Source organism: Anastrepha obliqua, chromosome 5, assembly GCF_027943255.1.
Source record: "Anastrepha obliqua isolate idAnaObli1 chromosome 5, idAnaObli1_1.0, whole genome shotgun sequence".
In the NCBI taxonomy this organism is placed as follows: Eukaryota; Metazoa; Arthropoda; class Insecta; order Diptera; family Tephritidae; genus Anastrepha; species Anastrepha obliqua.
In genome coordinates this window covers 60,421,312-60,447,634 of record NC_072896.1, presented here as the reverse complement: position 1 = coordinate 60,447,634, position 26,323 = coordinate 60,421,312, and the positions used below count along the sequence as shown (strand labels likewise).

The 26,323-nt window shown below is 37.6% G+C and overlaps 1 protein-coding gene across 4 annotated transcripts in view; it reads left to right on the top strand.

Annotated features, from left to right (window-relative positions):
• Positions 1–26,323, top strand: part of LOC129249114 (CUGBP Elav-like family member 2) — a 260,192-nt gene that overhangs the window by 74,395 nt on the left and 159,474 nt on the right. For all 4 annotated transcript variants that reach the window (XM_054888750.1, XM_054888748.1, XM_054888749.1 and 1 more), the window contains exon 3: positions 22,752–23,086. In XM_054888750.1, the coding sequence (XP_054744725.1) occupies positions 22,752–23,086 (335 nt within the window). The remainder of the gene's footprint in view (positions 1–22,751; positions 23,087–26,323) is intronic.

Sequence of the window (26,323 nt, the reverse complement as noted above, 5' to 3'; positions counted from 1 at the left end):
TTTCACTACTCAAGGCATTACTGTAGCCAACCCAAAGACAAAAAAACTCTATCTAGAAACTTTTTTTTTCGACTTTTGGCCAGCTTTTTGGGAATCGGCCGCACTGTGCGCCTTCACGAAATTCATTCGGTGGCCACGTTGGAACTCGTTGTACGAGTACATGCGTTTCTTAGTAGCTAAGTATGGTGCTACAACGCCAAAAATCGAAATAAGTTGATCAATGCACTCCTGCATGCAAATGTTGAAGAATCAATTCCATCTTTTGGGCGTGATGAATTTCTCAAATCACTGAAAAAAGAACAACTGAAGCTCGTATATCAAAGCGTTATATGTAATTTATGCTGAGAAATGCAAATCTTGTCGATAAAAATGTCGAATTACAGCTCATCAAACACAGTGTTGCAAATACGCTAAATATAAAATGCAACCCTCGTATACTCATACTAAATGATTAAGCTAATTGAATAATTCTAAAAAATTTATTTAGTTTAAATTCCAACCATATTATTTTAATATCTAGCTCTAAGACTAACACTCCCTCTCCCTCATCCCTACCCTGATCCCTTCGTATAATTCCCGCCTCCTTTTGCATTACTGCTAGCTATTCAATTTCTTATTCCTGTGAGAATACTTCGTTTTACTGAAGACGCTGAGTACGAATTACGCAAGAAATGCCCGATTAGTGCGTTCATTGCGAGAACTCAACGATATTTCGAATTGTATTTTGCTTGATTCTGTTTTGCACAAGAATTGTTTTCTAAATTATTGAACTCAATGTTATTTTAGCTCTTTCTGCACTTTAGATCTAAGTTATCGTTTTAGACAGTTAAAACCTTTGTAGTTTATTGACTTTTTTGAAATAAATAAATAAACAGTTGTAATTCGGTATTTTTAGTCACAAATTCATTGTAGATTATAATTATTTTTATCAAGGGCATTCGAAGACAGGTTTCGATTTTTGTTAACTTTTGATCATCTATAAGGCAGTAACTCGAGCGGAAATCGTTAAAGTCGTAGAGAGGAAAGTGGAATATTTATAAATACAAAAAGCAAAAACAGTAACTTTAATCATAAACAAACTGAAAATATTCAGATTATACTAATCTAATCTAATATCAATATTTCATTCTTTTTTATTTTAAATTGATTTAAGGAACTATTTATAAAATCAGTTGGAATGCCCGCACACGCTTAGGAACTTTGTTCCACATTAAAAGTACTTTGTAACAATTATTTTGTGCGTTGTGTATAAAAGTTCGTTTAGCTTTCTCTGTATTATTGTAATTTATTTTGCTGCAGGGCATGCATAAATTAGAATGAGGTTTTTGCTGAAGCGGTATTTATTTAAAAATTCTGTTGTCTCGAACTTGGCCTTGGAATACTTTTCATGGGACAAATCACCGTCTCCGCAAACCAACAAATGTGCTATAAATAAATACCAAAAATTCGTTGTATATTCCTCCTTTCATCTGCTGAAGACAAGCCAAGGTAAGATATCAGTAGTGGTGAGATATGGTACGCAATTGTTATTTAGCTACATAAAAGCTTTATGCTTACGCCATCCTCTTCATTCACTTCCAGAAGCTCACCACAACGTCAGCGCACAGCCATGTTTAATTTATTATGGCAGTTTGTTACGGAGTTTCTGTCACAACAATCCACACAAAAATTATCTATCATACATATATATTTAATATTCTTCGCTTTATTACTCAAAAGCGGCAAAACGTTTGCCTTACCCCACATTGGAAACTATCCCTTTCATGGAATCCCGCAGATGTTTGTATACAATTTTATGGTATCTAATCTCATTCCCGCTTTTATCATGCAACAACTCTCACTGTGTTTTTTATTTTCTTCTACTTGCATTATTAATCCATTATCCATTTTTATTTCTCCTTCATTATCCTTCACATTCATTATTAATCCATTAAATGTCTGCGACATAATATTAAGTGATGAATTTTTTAAAAATTTTGTACCAACGAGAGTGCTTCACTGACACGTTTATGACCGCTCTGAATGCAGGTAAAATTAAATATGTAGAACAGCTATGCCCAACGTCAATGTACGTAATTTTAACGCAAGTATTGAGCACGATAACAATTGCTGCACTTAAGTGCCAAGGATGATGGAATACTACGTTTAGCCAATAACTATGGGGAAAAAGAAAATTGTGCGAAGAACTTTGGCTGCCACGTCATGGGAATGATTCGCCAGCCGAATTCTGCACGATCATTTCACACATATTCACACACTCGTCCAAATACATATTCTCACACTCGTCAACGAAGTGACACTGTGTTAATTTTTTTCGTATATCATTAACACATTCTTAGTTTTTTCGTAAACAAACCAACCTGTTACGTCAGAGCCGTTAGCCGACGATATTCGCCACATGATCAAAATCTTTTCCCCATGCTTAAGTGCTGCTTCGGACTACAACTTTGGCAGAAAACACTAATGTACTATATAGAGAAGTCTCAATGGCAGGAACGCATGGAATTTTGAGGGGCACTCGTTTTGCACATGTGGAACTCCACAGACATATTATCCACTAAAAGTTAACAGAAATATACTCAACTGGTCAAATTAAGCAGCGGTTGAGTAAAATTCATTTGTAATTAAGAAAAAAGAATGTTAACGCTGTAGGTACTTTTTAATTTAACCATAATAATTACTATTTGAATTTTTTCTATTTCCTTTTCAATCCATTTATAAATTTTTCCTTTTGAATTATTTCACATTTCGTTACTTATTCAATAATATATAAAAATATCATTAAAAAACAAGTGCGCTAAATGCAATATTGGTTCCAAAATCATAACAGAAAACTTCATCAAAAAATATACCAAACTTTAAAACTTTGTTTATTGAATTCCTTCAACCGAGTCAAAATCCTACATAGAGAAATGCTTCATTACGAATTAATGATGCAATTGAACTTTTATACAAAAATAACTAGCATAATTATATATAATATATTAATCAAAACACTTGCACGCTCTATGTATTCTCGTCTAAAATCAGTTTCATCACAAAAAATTAGTAAAAATTTTCATCAAATTTGTATAAAGTTTTTAATTTAATAAAACGCACGCCCCAAGTTTGAGGTCGATTGACGATGTATTTTGTTTATGTTGCAATCTTCTTTTTAGATTAAAGCAGAGAACAATAAAGTTACTTTGATTTTAAATGTTGGTGTTTATACGAGTAATTCAAATATACGTATCTATGATTGTATTGTACATTTAAGTTTTTATAAAAATATAAAACCGGCGGCCGCCGTAGCCGAATGGGTTGGTGAGCGACTACCATTCGGAATTCACAGAGATAACGTAGGCTCGAATTTCGGTGAGAACACCAAAATTCAGAAAAACATTTTTCTAATAGCGGTCGCCCCTCGGCAGGCAATGGCAAACCTCCGAGTGTATTTCTGCCATGAAAAAGCTCCTCATAAAAATATCTTACGTTCGGAGTCGGCTTGAAACTGTAGGTCCCTTTATTTTCTGGAACAACATCAAGGCGCACACCACAAATACGAGGAGGAGCTCGGCCAAATACCCAAAAAGGATGTACGCGCCAATTCTATATATAAATTGAATAAAATTTCGTTTGTGAAGGGAACATAACTCATTCAAATGCCTTGCAAAATGCCGTCGGCCATTAGGCAATTTGATTCCTACAGAAGCCAAAAATTGTTCAGAGTCAATATTCGGCGACTTTTGGACTTAATTCTTGACAATTCACACTATTCGTAGCCCATGGGACTTCTCTATACATTAACGTTCTCTGGCTTTGGTTTGCTCAAAAAGTGATGCCGCAATATTAAAATCGTAACTTACAGAACGCAATCATTAAAAAGTCAGATGGACGGTAAATTCAATTAGAGCTTTCGCCGATAGTATCGTTATTTAATGATACATCGATGATTTTAGGACTATTGATAATATCGCACCAAATTTGTTTAGATTTTTTCATCACAATTGACATAAATTTCTGCAGGCATGCATCCCAAACCTGATGATAACCCGCTTCTTTATTACAAGGTATATCATACTTATATATTTACTATAATAAAATTCTAATCTTATATACATATATGGTTTTTTATTCGAGGCGACGAAGAAATGAAGCAAGGTAGATTTAATTATAAATGACGGCGGTCAAGTTTCGAGCATAAAACCGAGACTTGATTGACTGAAAATCATTGTACAGAAATACAAATAAGAACATTCTTACCCTACTCATTTTCAGACAACAACAAATTTATAACAAAACAAATTACCTTTATATTATATATAACAAATAACAAACTTACCTTTCCATATTTCATAAAATGTGAGAATATAATTATGTATGTTTGTATGTACATATATACAGGGCCCGCCATCTATCGTTACGGATTTGAACTAGGTATTATTTGAAGAATGGTAACACTTAGATGTCATCTGATTTGACAGAAAATTAGTTTTATTCTTCCGCTGAACGAAAATGGTTGTGTATACGCATAAAGAACGCTGGGAAATATTGCAACATTACTTTGAAAATCATGGTAATGTTGCAGAATGTGTACGAAAATTACGTACGGCAATGGGAAGAAGAAAAGCACCGAATGAAGCGTATGTGCGTTACTTTGCGAAAAAAGGAAGAGAAACTGGGTTGCTTATTTTGCTTTGGGGTGCCGTCAAAGACCAGTGTTATGCCAACAAACCAGCAACAATTGATGCACTGAAGACCAACATACGCGATGTCATAGCTGAAATACAGCCGCATACAATCGAAAATGTGTTGAAAAATTGGACCGATCGTATGGGATGGCGCATGGCTAGCCGAGGCAGCCATATGAATGAAGTTGTGTTCCATCATTAACCGGAAGGATTGTACTTCAAAATAAAAAAGAAACTACTCAATATTTTTTCAAACTTTTTTTTTATTTTGAAGATTGAATATTTTCGATTGTTTGGGCTCCACTTTCATGAATGGCAACTTCGATTTCGCGTTTTACAGCATCAATCGTCTCTGGATGGTTCGCATAGCGGCTTCACACAAAAAATAGTCCAACGGGCTTAAATTACAGCTCCGAGGCGGCCAATTGATATCGGAATTCAAAAACGGTAGCGAAAAGATCGAGTGTAACTTTGGCAGTGTGAGAAGTTGCACCATCCTGTTGAAACCAAAAGTCGTCCATGTCATCCTCTTCAACTTTTGGAAACAAAAACTCTTTGAGCATGTCACGGTAACGCTCGCCATTTACTGTAACCGCGGAAGAAGAAGAATACTTACCAATTTGGAAGTAGGTTTTCAATATTTCCCAATTTTGTTCAAGCGTATATCGTCCCATTTCGTAAATGTCAAACCTTTAAGTAAATTATAAACACATTTGACATGTCATTTGTGTTACCATTCTCAAAAAAATAGGTGGTTCAAAAAGCAAACGCTATATGGCCCACCCTGTATAAGTAGATGTGACTACTTTTTCGCACTTAACTCAAAATCTGTAATTAAAAAGCACTATTTCCCATACAAAATTTCTCTCCCAAAATCTGAGATTATAAAATAATCCTAGATAATAACGATACTTTTCGACATACAACCCTGTGTTTTCTCTCTTATCGATAATTATTATTACGAATGTAAGGAGAAACAGCCAAAAAAAAGCTAAATGAAATGGATGCCGGCAAAGAAAACAGGTCTGTAAACATAATTCTAATAAAATTTTTGTTAAATATTAATATATTAATTAGGGATTCATTTTACAGTCAAAAGCGTGTGTCCATAAACGTTTTGCCCTCTTATTACTTATTATAAAATGTAGTATTAAATATCCCATGCGCATTGCTGCCATAATTTTTTGCAACCTCAGTAAACGTCGCATACGGATTTCCTCCAACTGTTTATTATTAGCACCCAATTAATTGCGCAATTAAATTAGCTATTCCTTCTCCTTGTATTTTCGTCATATCGTTAATAATAATTAAAAAAACCAAAAACACCGAAATATTCCACCAAAATAATTTCTATGAAGAAAAACCTCTCAAAGCAGTATTGACAGCTGATTGTAAATTTTGGTGGATTTATAGGTGATTAATGCATATGTGAACGTATTATTAGCCTATTTCGCAACCTAACCTAATTACCTAACTCAATTTTCCATGCGAATGAACAAAAAGGAAAAGAGCTGTTTTCAATTCGATTGCACCTTCTTGGTTTTATACTTCCTTTGTTCTGTGTGCAATCAGGCACAAATTTGAAGTCACACTTTTGCTTAACGATGAAAAGCCCTAAATTTAAAACACTGATATAATCTATGTGGAAATGTAATTGAGAAGAGATAGGCGCCAAGCTTACGGTGGAGAAAAACGAACGGAATAGAACGAATTGTTCATCATAGAATAAAGAGCCATGCATAAATTTATTTAAATTCAATAATCAAATAAAACTAAAAGATTCAAATAAACCTTTATTGGTCATTGAAATAATACAAGGTTTTTTATTCAACAACGTATATTTTTCTGAACTGAAAATCAAGCAACAAGCCTGAATTCATCAAAAGCAAAATCCACAGCATTATTTTAGTATTATTATTTTATCCTTTAAAAAATGTATCTACTTTAAGGCATTGCGCAAAATATGAATCAACTTGAACCCAACTCTACCCCTTTACCAAACATCACAAATATCAGCTTACCTGGCTATTTAATCAGGCAGAATAGAACACATCGTTACACTTCAAAGCAATAATTGAAATGAACTTGGCCATTGAACAGTCATACAGCCAAGCCAGGCAATACCAAATAGTGGTTGGTCGTTGTTGCTCACTGGCGGGCCAAACTCTAAGAACATGGCATGTCGAGAGTTCTCTAACCTTATAACTAAATTTTTCAAGCGGAAGCGTTTAATATTTACAAAGCGTTTGATCATACCGACCATATCCATAATTAAAGCAGTACTAAGGTCACTAAATATAACTTTAGTAACCCCAACGATAACTTAACGCCTACGCTACAAAATCATGGCTGGCTGAAAGTCGTCACATAGACCTATTGGTCCTTAGCGTTACCATATGGAGACTTTTACGTTTCTTCAACAACATTGCTCCCCGCAATAATATTAAAGTTGATTCGACTTTGGAGCTAAATTAGAATATTAAAAGAATTGCGAATAATCCTTTTTTCCGTTATTCCCCGTTATTCAAGGTCACACCCGCACTCCATCGACAGAAACAAGTTTTCGTGCGTGTCGGACTACGAATAGGCATACGGAAATCTCCCAGGGCCACATTTCTACAGCTATATATATTTATATATAATTGGCGCGTACACCCTTTTTGGGTGTTTGGCCGAGCTCCTCCTCCTCTTTGTGGTGTACGTCTTGATGTTGTTCCACAAATGGAGGGACCTACAGTTTCAAGCCGACTCCGAACGGCAGATATTTTTATGAGGAGCTTTTTCACGGTAGAAGTACACTCGGAGGTTTGCCATTGCCTACCGAGGGGCGACCGCTATTAGAAAAATGTTTTTCTTAATTTTGGAGTTTCACCGAGACTCGAACCGACGCTCTCTCTGTGAATTCCGAATGGTAGTCACGCACCAACCCATTCGGCTACGGCGGCATTTCTACAGCTACAACAAGAAGAAATATCTCTGCTGCAACTCTAAGCAATTAAAGCAATTATAAGATCCGTCCCTTTCAACATACATATTTCAAATAAGTACTACGAAGCGAAGCGATTATCCTTACTATTAAGAGCTAATTGAAACCAAAATCTCATTCACGTTATTTTACTCTTAATATTATTATTTTATTTACTTATATAATAAATCATAATAACTGATTCGAGTCGAAGCTCCCAACAAGCACTACTTTACCCAAGATATACCTACATATACTTAATCTTGCCATAAATTCTGTGCCAAATTTTATAATGCAAATGGCGAGAACAAATTCGCAGAAAAAAGTTCTCTTATTTTTGCTTTTGTTCGTATGTGGGAGCTAAGGAAACTCTCATTGCAGTGGTTGCATTACAAAAGTGTGGTAAAAGTGCAAGTGAGATTTATGAATTGCTGAAAAAACTTAATATGTCGAAAATGTTTGTTTACCGCACGATCAATCGTTTTTCCGAAACGGCCAAAGTGGCAGACAGAAAAAGATGAGAAAACTTTCACTGTTGAAGAAGTTTTTAATACGCACCACGACAAAATCTTTGCTAAAACTTCTAAAGACGCAAAAAATGTTGTTCCAAGGGTTCAGCGAGTCTACCTTCCAGCCTCCGTAAAGGTGTGGTGTGTTGTAGGGGCGTTACATCTCTTCATTTCTGCAAAAAAGGGATTAAGTTCGGGTCCAAAGTGTGCCAGGAAGATGTCTTAGAAGGTGTGGTGAAGCAGTTGAGCAGTACTCTTGTCAATGGAGAGCATTAGATCTTCCAGCGAAATTCCGGTCCAGCCCATAAGGCAAAACCCAAATGTTAAAAAAATTAAATGGTGGCCACTTCGAATGAAATTTTAACTTGCTTTTTAATATTTACGTGATTTAAAAAAAAATACCTTCATTAAAGAAAATATTATATATTAATTTCGTATCTATAACGGACTTAATTTGTAACAGCACTTATGGTAGGACGAAGTATACTACACTTATGCTGCAGAGTTATTCCGTCACAAAGTGGCATAAAATTAATCACCCTATCGAATGGTTTATAACTTTTGCAAATGGCTTCATACGTCAATCATATTTGACACTTCTAAACTAGACAGCTGCAGTATACTCGTGCAAACAGACAAGTAATGGAATGCGTAAAATATGATACAATAATACAAGTTTAGACTGATATTAATTAAATTGGCTAACAACGGTTAAACTATATTTACACTATAACCGTATATTCAAAATAATCCCAATTTTTGTTACTTCCAGGTGAAGTAGAGTAGATATCAGACAAATTTCTTTTTGAGTAAAAGAAAATATGCAAGTACAACCATTTCAAGGATATCATATTATGCAATATTAATTGGTAAACAATTAAAAGCCAAAAGGTTAGCGGTACAAAATATAGGAAATTTCAGTGAATGTTTTATTGTTTCTTAAATAATTCTGCAAATTAAATAAACTGAGGTAATTGGCGGCAGCCGTAGCCGAATAAATTGGCGCGTGACTATCATTCGGAAGTACATGGGTGCGAAAACGCGGGCACGAAATGCCAAATGATAGAAAAAGTAGACTCTAAAAGTGGTCAGTCCTCGGTAGGCAATGGCGAACCTCCGAGTGTATTTCTGCCATGGAAAAGCTCCTCATAAAAAACAACCTGCCGTTTGAACGAGGCACAAAAACACTGTAGGTCCCTCCAGTTGTGGAAAATATCAAGACGAACGAATAAGGGAAGGAGCGCGGAAATTAACAAAGCAGTTACGTAACGAATATAAGTATGTATGCAGATGTAACATATATATTTTCACCCAACTCTTTTTTTACACGGTAGCCACGTATCTAGAAAAGAGGGGAAAAAATCGTGCAAAAAAATACAGCGACATTCGGTAAATTTGGGAAAATGTTCTACAACTTTTGAAAAATCGTGTAAGATGAAAAAACTCCAGGTACTTCCCAAAAAACCGTGTAAAAGAAGTAATAATGAAATTCACATTATATAAGAGTTTATAAAATTTAATTAGTTTTTGTTACAGCAAAAAACTAGAATTAGTGTACACTGAAAATTCAATCCATAAGTACAAAACATAAAAAAATTCAAATTAAAATTAGGGAAAAAATCAATTTTGAAACTCTCCATTGCTACTTCACAAGCGTTCACGTTTATGGCGGGCTAGACCAAAAATGCTTTCATCAACGGATACATATTTCAGATATGTCCAGCCCATCTGTCAATTTGTTTTTTTTCAAATAATGGTTTTTTCGTTGTAACAAAGTCGGTTATTACCGACGATTTTTTGCTTTCTCGAGTTTTTTTTTTATACAAGCCACTGTATATCAAACCAAAAAACAAACCACTAATCTGCCAAGTTATAGACCAATGAACTGCTGACTTAGGTTGGTGGTTAGGTTGTAGCGGTTGTCCATTATGGGACACACTTAGACTCATAGCCCATTGTAATGACGCCAGGGAAACTTATCCGTATCTCTCCTTAAACCAATCTAGACCATTCAGATCCCTGATTTCGTGATGGGATCTTCCACCTTACTGGAAAATTATCGACCTGAGCTCATTAATCTGCATTTGGATAGAGCAAAACAGTCGCATAGAAGGTGCAAAATCGTTTCTTCATCTTCCTAATCTAGACAGCTTCTGCAGATATCATATGTCCGATTATTAGATAGAACAAAGGAAGTATGAAGGAAGTAATCACCACCACAGTATATTCCAATATTATAACCAATTAGCAAAAAGCATGTAAAAAACAGCCAAGGTGGAATGGAAAAATGAATAATAGAATCAATTCTAATGAAATAAGCGAATCAAATCAGCGAAGCCTACTTTCACGTTACATAAACTATCAGAAAAATACAAACTATATCCTAAGCCCATACGCTTCTTCAAAAATACCATGGATAAATGGGAAATGCAAATAAGCCTAACAACAGAAAAATGTATGCAAAACATATAAGGAAGTACTAAATTCCGTCCAGGCCGAAATTTATATTCTCGCGCACATTTTAGTAAAATGGCTGGCGGTTAATTCGAATCAAAAAATTCTAGATAATGTGGGTTAAGCTTGTAAAATCAAACGGATGGACCGTAACTTAGTCTTCACATATAAAATATGGGCGTGGTTTTTATACGATATCAACAATTATTATGGCGGATTTAAATGAGGAATACCAAGTTCGGGCGAATTTTATTAAGTCGTTAACGGGGCACACTCTTTTACCAAAAAGTGAGCGTTTTTTCAAAATTTTACTTCTGTCGTATTTCGTGTTTTTTTTACTGGTTCATCGTTTGTACCGAATGTGAGCAATTTTTCTTTATTATTGCGAAGATGTTCTCATGTTCTCTAATATTTATACCAAGTTTAATTGAAATAAAGGGTATTTCAAAAGTGACACCTAGATGTCTGTAGTGAATACTTGCTAGACATTTAAAAAGCGCACGTTACACATACATATGTATGTCTAAATTTGTTTTTGCTGGAATGTTGGTACAACTGTCCTCTATAGTGTCGCAGAGTTTGAGCGTGCTTTGTCTATTAGCTTGTTTTTGGCATTTAATTATATCAGTCAACCGCAGGTGTGCCCTTCGATTTTCACTATGGATAAAAATATCGAACAAAAAATTTGTCTTAATTTTGTGTTTCGAGCGGGATTTCGTGTGCCGAATCGTTGAAAATATTGCAGAATGGCCAGTATGCTTTATCCAAACCACGAGTCTTCGAGAGGTATAAGGCTTTTGCACAGGACCGAGAAGTCGTGGAAGATTTGCCCGGATCTGGTCGCCCGTAAACGTCTTCAACAGATGAAAACGTCAACAAAGTTAAGGAAATGCTGCATTTAACTTTGAGAGAGGTAGCTCGGAGCCTTAGCGTGTCTCACGAATCAATTCGCAACTTTTTACACCATCAATTGGATATGAGACGCGTGGCTGCTCGACTCGTTCCAATAGAGTTGAATGGCGCTATCCACATGAGCCGAAAGTGATAGTCATCCCACTCGGTTTCTTTGATTATCATGGCGTTGTGTACTCGGAATTCATTCGAAGTGGTTCTACGGTAAATAAAGAATATTATTTGGAAGTTATGCGACGGTGGAGAGAAAATGTGTGTAGGAAATGGCCCAATTTGTGGAAAGAAAACTGATGGATTTTGCACCATGATAACGCACCGTCTCACAAGGCTCACATTGTGAACACTTTTTTGACCAAAAATTCGACATATATCATCGACCGTCGACCGTATTCACCGGATTTAGCCCCCTGTGACTTTTTTCTTTTCCCAAAACTTAAATTGCCACTCCGCGGACGCCGGTTTGAGCCGATAGATACCATTAAGGCAAATTCGCCGAAGAAAATCTCTTCAAACGCGTTTAAAAGGTGCTTTGACGACTGAAGGCGACAAAATAAATGTTGATGTTTAAGCAATTATTTTGCGTTTTATTGAACAATTCCCAGTACTTTTTTGAATTATTATGAATATGATCGATCTTTAAGAACGACACATTTCAAACGGTGTAATTTTTTTACTGAAAATAATCGTCCGCATGAGTCAACAATTCAAAGGTTGGTGAACAAATTTCAAGAAACTATTTCTCTCACAGAGAGGCAAAAAACTAGACGTTCTGTTAATCATACGAGGGGTGCCTTTTATATGTCGGGATTAGAGAACAAAAACAAATTTTAATCATCGAAAATCACTTTATTGTTTTTCAAAATATTCTCCATGAAGATCTATACACTTTTGCATGCGTTTGAACCAATTGTCGAAGCACTTTTGCCACTCTGAATGAGGTACCTCCAAAACATGCATTCTGAATGCCGCAACCGCTTCTTCAGGTGTCGAAGAACGTTGACCTCTCAGTTTGTTTTTTACGTACGGGAATAAAAAGAAGTCATTCGGTGCCAAGTCAGGACTATACGGCGGATGACCCATTAATTCGATGTTTTGGGTGCTCGAAAATGTAGTTGTTTGAGCCGATGTGTGAGAGCTCACATTGTCCTGGTGGAGAGTGATCCGTCTTTGGCGATTGGTTTTCCTAATTTCTTGGAAGACAACTGGCAAACAAATGGTTGTGTACCACTCAGAATTTACTATTCTGCGTTGTTCTAGTGGTACGGTTGCGACATGTCCAATTTTTCCGAAAAAACAGGCGACCAATTGCTTGTTGGCTTTGGCTCATCTTGAAACACCCATACAGTCGACTGCTGTTTACTTTCGGGCTCATACGCGTAAATCCATGATTCATCACCTGTCACGATGTCATAGACGTGTTTCGAAGCCCCCCAATCGTATTTTTTGAACATTCCCTTCGACCAATCGACACGAGCCTTTTTTTGAGCGATTGACAAATTGTGTGGGATCCAACGCGAACAAATTTTTTTGACAGTCAAATGTTTATGCAATATTGAATATATACTGGTCCCACTAATGCCTAAGATTGTCTCAATCTCACGATAGGTCACATGACGATCTTGCAATATCAGTTCGCGCACAGCATCAATGGTTTTCGGAACAACAACTGATTTTGGACGAAATTCGTCTTCACGAAATTCGTCTTGGAGTGAACTACGACCACGACTGAATTCACCATACCATCGATAAACACTGGTCCTTGATGGAGCTTCATCGCCAAAAAATGAATTAAGTTCATCCATGCAATGTTGCTGAGTTAATCCACGTCGAAAGTTGTAAAAAATAATCGCACGAAAATGTTTACGACTTAATTCCATTGTTGGACCGAGATGAATCTTTTAAGTTACTATAAACAACACAAATAGCGCTGGTATTTCAAAACGTTCTGAGTACGTAAAAGCCAAAAATTGTCAAACTTTGCGATACAGGGTTGCCAAATCCCGACATATAAAAGGCACCCCTCGTATACATAGCTGCTGTAACGCAAAGTTTTGCTGAACAACCTACACCCAACAAACATCGATATGTCGACGTTCTCAGCAATTAAGCATTCATGAATTGACTGTTTGGCAGACCTTACCTGTAGACGAGCTCATGGTGGGCATTTAAATGACGTCACTTTTCACACATAATTGTTATAGAGTCCTATTTTGAATAAAAATAGTAAAACGTCAAAGAAACTACAATTTTAAATGTTTTACTTTAAAACAACATCTAGGCGCGTCTTTAGAAAGACCCTTTACTTTTTTAGTCTTTGTTGGAAAGTACGAGTAGCAGCATTGGCTATCACCTATTCAATACGCAATACCATTACTCTGCTGGTCTATCGCAGTTGCCTAGTAATTCGCAAAGTAAAACTGTTTACAACTTTTAGATTAGATTAGTTCGGTAATAACAATTAGTTGATACATTTTATAGTAATGTATTGGCGCTATTGTTGTTGTAGGAAATGGTGCTGTTAAGCTCTTTATTTTGTTTGTATAGGAGTATACTGTCACCGACCTATTGCCTTTAGCCTTGCGTTGCTACTGTGATTGTTGTTGCAACTGTAGTTATTTTTATTGTCATTAGCAAATGAAGTTGAAATAACAATTGCCACAGCAAAAATCTACTGCAACTGCGGGTCTATCTAATAAAAGTTTGTTACAAAGTTTAGCGAATGAGTGTTTGTGTTTGTGCCAAATGATTGGAAATGTTGTGAAACTGTGCGCAAATAAAGACAACTAAATTAGGAATAAATATAATAAAATACGATAAAATTTCCTGTTGTTGGTAGTACCATCGCCGGGGCCTATTGAGCGGGTCGCGTAAATGAAGTGGGAAACCATTCGTGGTAATGTTTGCAACTTATGGGAGATAAAACAATTTTACCCACATGCATACATACATATGTGAGTGCATACATATACGAGTACTTATCAATAAGTTTTAGAATAAAAATATTTAACTAGTTTCATTAAGGGAAACAATATTCGTAAGCGTTACCATTTAAAACTGTTCACCATTACGAGTATAAAACAGAGCACAGGGCTCGTTATTAGATCCTAAATAATTTTTACACTACCAAAAACTTAACTGATACCTTGAGGGTATCTCCTAAAAAAATCACCTTAACATTTCCAACTTTTTCGTCATTTATTCGATTTAGGTGTCATTCTGTAGTATATTAATGATGCCTTTGTAAGAAAAGACCAACACTTCAGAAAAATGTAAATCTGGCAATTTGCCAAAAAACGAACAATAAGCTATTAACAAATCGAGAATTTTATGAATAACTAAGAAACAATTTAACCACTTAATGCCGATTTACACATCTGGAAGGGACACTGGAAATTCTCTTTTCATGCTTCATTCGCGGTCACACGGGCAAAATTGTTTTTGACAAAATTTTAGCGTTTACTACTTTAGTATCTTCTGGTTCGAATATATTCTACAATCCGCTAACATGTAAAGCTCGTTCATCAACAGTTTCTTAAATATTTGAATGAAGAATGCAAAATGGTTAAATAATAAATATTTTTTTTTTATTTACATATATATGTATATAAGTTTTTGTACTTGAATAATTAACTTAAAATTAACTTGAGTATCTAGAAAAGGCCGTCGTAGCCGAATGGGTTGGTCCGTGGCTACCATTCGGAATTCACAGAGAGAACGTAGGTTCGAATTTCGGTGAAACACTAAAATTAAGAAACAGTTATTTCTAATGGTGGTCGCCCTTCGGCAGGCAATGGCAAACCTCTGCCGTTCGGAGTCGGCTTGAAACTGTAGGTCCCTCCATTTTATGGTCAGTTTAATCGACCCACTGAAGCGGCTATTCGAGCTATTGTGACTAAATTTAGAACCAAATTTACATTATTGGACATTAAACCACCTACACGCTTACGCAGAGTGCGAACTGAAGAAAATATCGCAGCTGTATCGGCCAGTGTTAATGATGACCATCAATTATCGATTCGTCGCCGTTCGCAGCAATTGGGCCTCTGCTACTCAACAACGAGGAAAATTTTGCGAAAGGATTTCGGTGTGAAGCTTTTCAAAATGCAACTGGTGCAAGAATTGAAGCTGAACATCCTCCCGCAACGCAGAATTTTTGGCGAATGGTGAAGATCCACTTTTTTATCGAAAAATTGTGTTCAGCGACGAAGCTCATTTTTGGATCAATGGGTACGTTAATAAGCAGAATTGCATGAGGTACCAATGTATCCAGAAAAGGTCACAGTTTGGTGTGGTTTATGGGTTGGAGGTATCATTAGGCCATGGTTAGGTTAGGTTATGGTGGTAGTCGGTCTGCACGACCAACTCACTTAGACCTTACAGGTCCGTTGTGATACCACTGTGCTACACGGGAACCTCATTTATCTTCCTTCGTGGAACCATTTCGTGGCTCTTATGAAGCGTAGTATTGATGCCAACCCCACGCCAGACAGTTCTGTAAGAGAATTAAAAAAGTATTTACCTAGACAACCTGCTCTGATTTTAGCTAGGGCTGGACAATTGCAAAGGAAGTGCTCAACTGTTTCTTCCTCTTCCTCATCTCTGCAACTTCTGCAATATTCATGGGAGAAAACTCCTAGTCTCGAGGAATGCCTGCCAAATAGCCAGTGACCGGTTAAACAAGCCACGACCTTCGAGATATTGTCTCTTGAGAGACTAAGCAATTCCTTTGTTCGTTTCTTGTTTATTTGCGGCCGTAGTAGCCTAGCTGTTAGACACGCATCTCCATTTCTCCATGACCTATTGGCCTCTTGGATAAAGTGGTTTTTTATTATTAGTTTACTCGTGGCCATGGGTATTCCAATGGTACTTTTATCACTCAGCAGTTGGAGAACGGTACCCTTTCTGGCTAGCTCATCTACTTTACAGTTTCCCTTAATATCTCTATGCCCCGGAACCCAAATAAGGCTGACCTTGAATACGTCACTAATATCATTTAGAGCTGCCCGGCATTCCTGTGCAACCTTCGATCTTAGTAAAGCCGCATTCATTGATTTGATGGCCGCCTGGCTATCCGAGAATATATTTATAATCGTTTTTGTTACGGCGTGCGTATTTAGGTATGTAGCCACTTCTTTTATAGGTAGTACCTCTGCCTGATAGACGCTGCAGTAGTCTGATCATTAGGCCATACCTCTTCAAAGATGCTGCGAATCGTAACGTAACTGTGAACGGTGAGCGCTACCGTGAAATGATATCCAACTTTTTTTTGCCCAAAATGCAAGAGCTTGACTTGCATGACATGTGGTTTCAGCAAGACGGTGCCACATGCCACACAGCACGCGTAACAATGGACTTGTTGAGAGGCGAGTTCGGTGAACATTTTATTTCACGTTCGGGACCTGTCAATTGGCCACCCAGATCGTGGGATATAACGCCTTTAGATTATTTTTTGTGTGGCTATGTTAAAGCTCATGTCTATTTAGACAAGCCGGCTTCAATTAACCCATTGGAAGACAACATTAAAGTATTTATATGTGAGATACCGGCCGAAACATTGGAAAGAGAATGCCAAAATTGAACTAAGCGGTTGGACCATTTGAAGCGCAGTCGCGGTCAACATTTGCATGAAATAATCTTCAAACATTAAATTATATGGGCAGTACTATCGATTTAAATAAAAATGTCATGCATTTTTCTGAATTTTACGTGTGTTTTTTTTAACTTTCCTATAGCTCTTAAAAAATCACCCTTTATATCTGAAAACTGGGGGGGACTAGATTTCAACATAAACATGCCCCATAAGTTTTTTCAATTATACCATCTTTTCTAGCAAAAATAATGCTGCATATCCCAAGCGCCGTTCTGATGTTTGCCATCGTTGATTTCTCTCGTTTGATTGAAAACCAATACAGAACTCAAAACATTCTGCAACAAAAGAAGAACACAAAGAAGCAACTGTCAAAAATTGCCTTAAAATTGGAAAAACGAATAAGAAGCACAAAGCGTGTCGCCAGTACGAAGCACGCTCTCTCTTCCACGGCCGTCCTTCTCCACCGAACAAAATTTTTCCCTGTGTAAATGGGCATTCAGCCTGCAAAGTGAAAGCTTTAAAACAAAGAGGTTCGAATCCTCGATCGACATTAGAACTAAATTCTCATATCTAGCGCTTATGCCGTATGTAACATGTGAGCTGAAAAGACCCGAGCCTACCGAAGAAAACAAGTACATATTTTTTGTTCAAAATTAACTTTTTTCATCAAAAACAACACAATCATTCCAGCGCCGTTTTAATACTTTAATACCACTTTTCAGAACGATTTATCTCTTGCCTCAAAATAGGCCTCAGTTTCAGTGATAACCTCTTCTTTCGAGCGAAATTTGTTGCCAGTAGTCGCTGGGAGCCAAATCTGTCGAATACGGTGGATGTGGGGGCAATTCGATTCATGTAGTTTTCTATCATCAACACGTTCTTGTTTCTGATTAAAAGTGAGCAAACGCAGCACCCACTTGGAACAGAGCTTTGTCATAGTCCAATGCTAATGCAATATAAGGACAACATGTTCTTTTTATTTCTTTACGATGTCAGCAAATTCATGCAACTTCACTTTTCAAAGGTGCAACCTTCCATGTTTTCGTATTATTTTCCACACCTTCTGGTTATTAAAAAAAAAACGGATTTTCCAGTCCGAGGCCTACATTACGTCAGTTGTCTACTAAAGGTATTTTTCTTTATATTTATTTATTTCTCTTTGAATAGATACGTGAATACATATGTATATGCATTCATATGCATGTAGATACATTAATGGATACATATATACATATATGCATATAAGGAACCATCACAGTGCTCAAGAACTGTCAAGCGTTTCATTACAAGCCGGGAGCGTAGCCTTAGAATGCTGCAAATGGATCTAAAGGGCAATCACCTCAATGATCCTCTCCAGGCCCTCGGAGTCGAATACTAACTCTATGCTAGTGGCGGATCTTGTTAACGAATGGGTTTGCCTATTAGCGGCCTAACTTAACACCACCACAAATCTTGGGTCTCTTCTCGAGGGTCGTTTCTCTCTCCTGAAAGCTTTACGTCTTAAGCACGGAATCCAATCTCGATGATCTCACACCTTGGTCCCCTTTCTAAGGTCACCCGAAGATCCCGAAACACTATGGGAAAATCTTTGGATGGTATTACTTATCCAGTGCAGCTCCTCTGCCCAGAAGCCGAAGGAGATTTTACCTAGCTATTTAACTAAGTAGATCTCCACCCACGTAAGTTAACCTAAAGCTTTAGGCGTCGATTTCGACGTACCTCCTGATCCTGCTTCTTCAATCACTTTAGATCGAACAGATAAAGGAAGCCGGTTTCGCTTCTCCTTTGAGAAGTTATGCAATTTGAAGGTTTGGCTCCAAATCATCGAATCTTGACTTTGTGAGTTTTTGGTTCATTTTATCCATACCAGACTCAATTGGGGACCACCGTAGCCGAATAGGTTGGTGCGTGACTACCTTTCGCAGAACGTAGGTTCGAATCTCCGTGAAACACCAAAATGAAGAAATTTCTTATACCGGTCGCCCCTCGGTAGGCAATGCCATGACAAAGCTCTTCATAAAAAATATCTGACATTCGGAGTCGGCATAAAACTGTAGGCCACTCCAATTGTGATACCATATCAAGACGCACACCACAAATAGGAGAAGGAGAAATAAATATATAAATGGCGCTTACACTCTTTTTGGGTATTTGGCCGGGCTCCTATTTGTGGTGTACGTCTATAATTGGCTTCCCACTAGGAGTCGCTATCCAAGACCGGTAAAACGTAGTGTCCTTAAATAGGTCCATAGGATGCGTCATCAGACATACGTTCAAAACCAGACCGAACAGATGTCCAGAACATAACCCCACGAACTTAACGATAATAGGCTAGGAACATACTCCGAGGCCTGCCGATATTCCAAAGGGCAGGAATCCACCACCTGCCAAGAGATCAAGATCACGAGATCCAAATCGATAGTCAAAATATTTCAAGACCGTAGATCATGCAGGGTGAACAAGGTAGAATCAATCTGCAATCTACTTCGTAAATTTTAAGTAAAATAATTTGCATTAGTCAATGATGCGTTAAAAATGCCATTATTTCCGCACATTCTGCGTATTTGAGTGCTTTGTTGCTGAATATTCTTCTTATTCTTAATTGGCGCGAAAACCGCTTACGCGATTTTGGCCGAGGTTAACAAAGCGCGCCAGTCGTTTCTTTCTCGTGCTAAACGGCGCCAGTTGGGCACACCAAGTGAAGTCAAGTCCTTATCCACCTAATCCCTCGATAAGTGGAACACATTGCAGAATCCCCATTCTTATGGATTGGGCAGAGCACACTTACAGTCGTCAGACAATTAATTCGCACTCTAACTGTTTATAAACAAATAACCTGATTCCTGATACTTAGCACGATTTATACAAAAGAACAAAATTTTTATATCTTCGTAAAAAATAACATATTTATACAATATTTCTTCTTCTTCTTTCTTCTTAATTGGCGCGTTAACCGCTTACGCGATTTTGGCCGAGTTCAACAAAGCGCGCCAGTCGTTTCTTTCTTGCGCTAACCAGCGCCAGTTGGACACGCCAAGTGAAGCCAATTCCTTCTCCACCTGATCTTTCCAACGCAGAGGAGGTCTTCCTCTTCCTCTGCTACCACCAGCTGGTACCGCATCGAATACTTTGAAAGCCGGAGCGTTTGTGTCCATTCGGACGACATGACCCAGCCAACGTAGCCGCTGGAACTTTATTCGCTGTGCTATGTCTATGTCGCCTTAAGGCTCATACGACCTCCGATATTCGCCGCTGCCAACGTGCAAAGGTCCAAAAATCTTACGCAGAATCTTTCTCTCGATCGGGCATGATGAGAGCCTTGTGCCAGTGTTAGTTTTGTTCGTCGAGAGAGGACTTTACTGCTCAGTTGCCTACATAGTCCAAAGTAACACTTCTTGGCAAGAGAGATTTTGCGTTGGATTTCAAGACTGACATTGTAATCAGTGTTAATCCTGGTTCCTAAATACACGAAGTCTTTTACAACCTCGAAATTATAACTGTCAACAGTGCATTGGGTACCGATACGCGAGGGCGCCGACTGTTTGTTTGCAGACAGGAGATACTTCGTTTTGTCCTCGTTCACCACCAGACACATTCGCTTTGCCTCTTTATTCAGTTTGGAGAAGGCAGAACTAACAGCGCGGTTCTTAAGGGCAACAATAGTACGCTCTTATAAAATATTGTGACTGAGCGATTAAGTTCTGCGGCTCGTACGATCCTCTCCAACATCAGGTTAAAGAAGTCACATGACAGCGAGTCACCCTGTCTGAAACCTCGTTTGGTATTAAACGGCTCGGAGAGGTTCTTCCCAATTCTGACGACGCTGCTCGTATTGAGCAACGTCATCTTGCATAGCCGTATTAGTTTTGTGGGGATACCAAATTCAGACATCGCGGCATACAAGTAACTCCTTTCCGTACTGTCGAATGCAGCTTTGAAATCGACGAAAATATGGTGTGTATTGATTCTCCTTTCATGGGTCTTTTCCAAGATTTGGCGTATTGTGAATCGATGGTAGACTTTCCAGGTCCAAAGCCACACTGATAAGGTCCCATCAATTGGTTGACGGTGGACTTCAGCCTTTCACACAATACGCTCGCTATAACCTTATAGGCGATATTTAGAAGACTAATCCCGCGATAATTGGCACATATTGCAGGATCGCCCTTCTTATGGATTGGCCAGATCACATTTAAGTTTCAATCGGCAGGCATGCTTTCATCCGACCATATGTTGCATAGAAGCTGGTGCATGCACATTACCAACTCCTCATCCGCTATGTTTGAATAGCTCAGCCGGCAGTCCGTCGGGGCCCGCGGCTTTATTGTTCCTTAGCCGTGTTATAGCTATTCTCACCTCGTCATGGTCGGATAGCGCAACGTCAGTTCCGTCGTCAACGATTGGGGTATCGGTATCTTCACATTCTCTGCGACATTCGCATGCTGGATATTACTTCAAAGTAAATCAAAGCAAATTTGCAATGGGCTAATACAGGGTGGCTGATGAATTTTGCTACATTAAGAAACTCAAATAACTTTTTTTTTAGTGTATAGAATTCATTTATTTTTTTTTCAAGTTGAAGGTCATTAAATTTTATTAAATATAGCTTAACTAGTTTTAAAAATAATTGAATTTAAATGCCCCCCATGCTCGTTGACACAAGTGCGGCATCTTAGTAAAAAGTTGTTCATTGCTGCTTTGAGAGTTGCGAGTTGAAAGGAATTCTCTTTCGGCGTAGTTCTGGATAGAAAAATTCTTTCAGCATTTTCAAATAACGGTCTCCAGTAACCGTAACGGTGTGACCATTTTCTTCAAAAAAATAAGGCCCGACAATACAGCGAGAAGAAACCGCACACCACACTGTCACGCGAAGAGGATGCAATTCCGTCTCGTGGAGTATCTGTGGGTTAGAAGTACTCTATATTCGACAATTTGGTTTGTTCACATTGCCGTTTAAATCGAAATGGGCCTCATCAGACATGAAAAGGCAGTTTAACATGTTTTGGTCTTCTTCCACCATTTGCAGGATCTTCTGGCAAAATTCCAAGCGAATCGGCAAGTCTGCTGCATTCAGTTTGTTAACCATTTGAATTTTGTAGGGAAATAAGTCTAAATCTTTGTGCATTATTGTTTGCAAAGACTGTCGGCTGACACCAAGTTGAGCAGATAAGCTTCTTGTTGAAACCCTTGGATTGCTTTGTATAGCTGCAGCTACAGCAGCGATCGTTTCCTCCGTCCGAACTGGTGGGTTTCGATGATAAGGCCTTCTTGCGACTGTTCCTTGCTCAGCAAAATTATTCACCAGTCTCATTATGGTCCATCTGCTCGGGGGATCGCCGCCAAACATCCGCCTGTACTCTCTCTGTACCAAAACTACGGACTCCAGTGCGTGATAGCGGCGGACTATCCAAATTCTTGTTTGCGTGTCCCAGTTATCCATTTTAATAAATTTTAAAGATCAATCTGCAAATTAAAACAAAAATGGAACAGATAACTTAAAAAGAAAAAAAGTTATTCACTTTTTTTTTGGTAGCGGCTTTCATCAGCCACCGTGTATTTGTGCACTTTTTTATATGAAATAAACAAATTATAGTTAGACCTAAGACTGAATTGATTAAAAATCTAACATTTAATTTTTATTTTTTACGCAGTGGAAATATGTCCGATGGTGAGGAGACTAACGACTCTCAAAAGAACACCAATGAACTTAATCACACTGATGAAACTTTCACCGCTCCCATGACAGATGATTGCTCAAATTTAATATCCGTTTCGAATCATAGCAACGGTGATAGCAACAACGTTGACATTATAACCGGCGCTAAAGAATTTGAAAAAGATCAGCCGGATCCGGATAATATAAAAATGTTCGTTGGCCAAATTCCGAAATCATGGGATGAAATGCAATTGCGAAAAATGTTTGAACAATATGGACGAGTTCACACTTTGAACATTCTGCGTGACAAGGTCACATCGGTAAGCAGAGGTAAGTTACAATACTAGGGATCATTTAATAAAGTAAGTACTCGTAGGACTACAAGCATACGTATAATATTATGTCTGCATATGTAGAAACATACATAAGTGAAAAAACTTGTTTAAACTGAAATGATTAATACTCGTAGAATGCATATTAATTTCTATAATTTCCAAATTGTCGATACAAGAGCAATGCGTAAAGTTTTGATTTCATCTTTACTCCAACAACCTTCGATATCCACAAATGCGCTTAGAGTCACTGAGAATTGTATAATACTTCGCCACCGTACGACGCCGTGACGGATATTTTAACGATGTCATTTTCCATACACATTAACATACGCGCACGTTTCAAATAAAGAAAGATTTTAGTTAAACTCCTCTCATACAACCTTTTTTACTATACTTATTATATATTTCAACATCGACCTGCCAGTATTAGAAATTTACGAACTCTAACAATGTATTTAAATCTTTTATAATCAGTGAAGTTTATACTCGTAAAGATGACTAACACATTTGAGCTTGCAGCTATCTATTATACATACATACATACTCGTATACTTGATCATGCATAACTATGTAGGCTATAGATTTCAATCAGATCATAGTTACGATACCTTTTACAGCATTGTCTTGTTGAAAAACTTGTTCAGAAATAACACAAACGTAATATAACGACTAATAATCTGATCCTCAGGAAGCCGGAAAAATTATAAATACCCATGGATATTCAGAAAATAATCACCACTGTTTTGAATTTTCAGGTCGTTTTGAATTCGACCATCGCCTTCTCATCGATCTTGAAATGCCTTAAAATACTACGCTGTGAGATTCATTGCTAGCACTTCTTTCAATATTAATACCTTTCAATCAGTGAAATAGACTTCTCTAGTGTTGCACGAAGTACATGCAAGGCCTCTTCGACTCGACAAACGTTAGCAAGTGGCGAATAGATGATTTCATTTGTGTGGACGCACTTAATGAGTATTTGTAAGACCGTGTTCATACGGTGACATATTTGTTGCCTCAACTTGTTACTTGTGATTCTCTCTCAACACCTTTGTTGACTATACTAAAAACTAAAAATTGCAAGTAACGGAGCGGCTGTATGTGAACACGATGGGCAACACCAAAAGAGAATTCGCAAATTGAAACAACAAAAGTATGAATGCGGTCTTATGAAAGTTTTCAAATATCAGAAAAGAGACTTGGGTTAGGCATACCGGTTTTATGGGGTATAACCACATTCGCTAGTGGCAAATCTTGTTCGATAACTTTGCTGTTGCTTTCATGCGATAATTTTTCGTCAAGCGAGCAGAGAAGTGGCGACTCGAAGGCACCTATGTATATGTGCACGCAGTTGCATGCTACGTATTTGTAGGTATACAATTCGAAAAGTTATGAGAATCCTATTACGAGACTTGAAGGAAGAGGTCTTCTTCAAAGTTGGCTGAAAAAAATTTGTTTACAAACATTTTGAACATAAAATATTGTTTCTTTCTAAGCATTTATTTATTTCTTAAATCTTCATTTTAATATATCTGAGTATTTGCTCTAAGGTACATATTTTAATTTTGATATTTAATTGATTTGATTTAAGATATAGACAAAATCACTAAAAGATTCAAAATAATGAGGGAAGTCGATTTAGCCTTGTCTGCCCGTTCGCTCATTCGCCCAGCGCTTGATAACCCGGGTAAAATTTAATATTTTTCAATCGAACTTGGTAAGCATAATACCCATTATCTAAGGTAGATTAGTATTGAAAATGGTCGAGATCGGTCAATAACCACGCTCACCTCCCATTCAACGGTAATTTATAAAAACTAAATGACGGAAAATTACTAAGGTTTGGTGCAAATGATAAATACTGAAAAGGAAATACGACGCAATTACAATTTAAAAAGGGGCTGTGCCACCCCTATTTTTGAGTAGATTCGTATGTATTTCCCGATAACGCCTAAAAATATACGACATAAAACTTCCCGTAATTTGATACCCGAACTGCCTCACCTCCTTTAGATCCGACATAATCATTATTGAGTCACGAATATCCACGAATATAAAGCCTGCCTCAACTTTTGTCATATACCGAGAGGATGAACCATGACAAAAGTGTACCTTGTAAAACCAAAGGAACATAGGCCAATAAGGTTCACCTCCTTTCTTCTCAAATTGTTTGTGATGATTGCTAGACGTCCACATCCGACAACAAATTCACCCGGATTGCATTTCACTCTCTAAGGCAGCACGCATTCTCTAGCGACAGGCCCGTGGACGCAGCTCTACATGGAATTGTACTATATACGAAATAGAAAGGGGACTTGCGTTCGAGAAATTTACTCTACGTATCTTTCTTAAAATAAACTTCTACCCGGATCCTCTTTTTTATGACCTCCTTCAGGTGGACCTAGACCAGCCACTAGTGGAATTCATTCGGTTACTTCTTGCGACAAAAACTATTGCCTCGGTTATAGGAGGAACCGCTGCTATTAGGTGCGCAGTGAGTGTCACTTATTTGGAAGGGGTCCTCTCTCCTCTACTGTCAATGTTACTGTAAACAGTCTACTCTTAAGATGGCAAAATACTGAACGTAATCTCATCGTTTATGCGGAAGGCAGTGCATAACACCATAAAGGGAGAATATAACGTTTTCAATGCCCTCTCGATAAAAGGAGTGAGACTTACACACGCTATCGACGTAAGTACCTCGTGAACTCAACTAGAACCAAGACATCGAAAACATGTCCAGCAAAGCCGTCATTACCCCATATGCATGCAAAACGGCTATAGATGAAAGATGGGGTTTTAGTACAAAACCCCGCCCCGCGTTGTACTCTGGTACACATGGCACATAGTATCACGGTCTATATACTCTATAGGACCTTCTTATATTTTAAAATTATAAATTTAACAATTGTCGCCCGCAAACTACTTATAGTTAATTTTTAGGTTTCAAGATTCGCATATTAAAATTATTTATATAAAAAAAAGAACCACCCTAATGTATACGAGTATACAAGTGTAGTTATTTGGAAGCGGCATACGAACTTTAACAAGTTTGTAGCATACCTTTAGGCATGATTACGTGCAGTAAAGGAAAAATTTTCAGTCAACATACATACATTCAAGCATAGTTGGTCCTGCAAATAAATGTTCCCAAGCACACAGCACACAACGTGTGCCTAATAAAATATGTAGATAAGTACATTTTCGCATATAAGCGTGATACATTTACGTA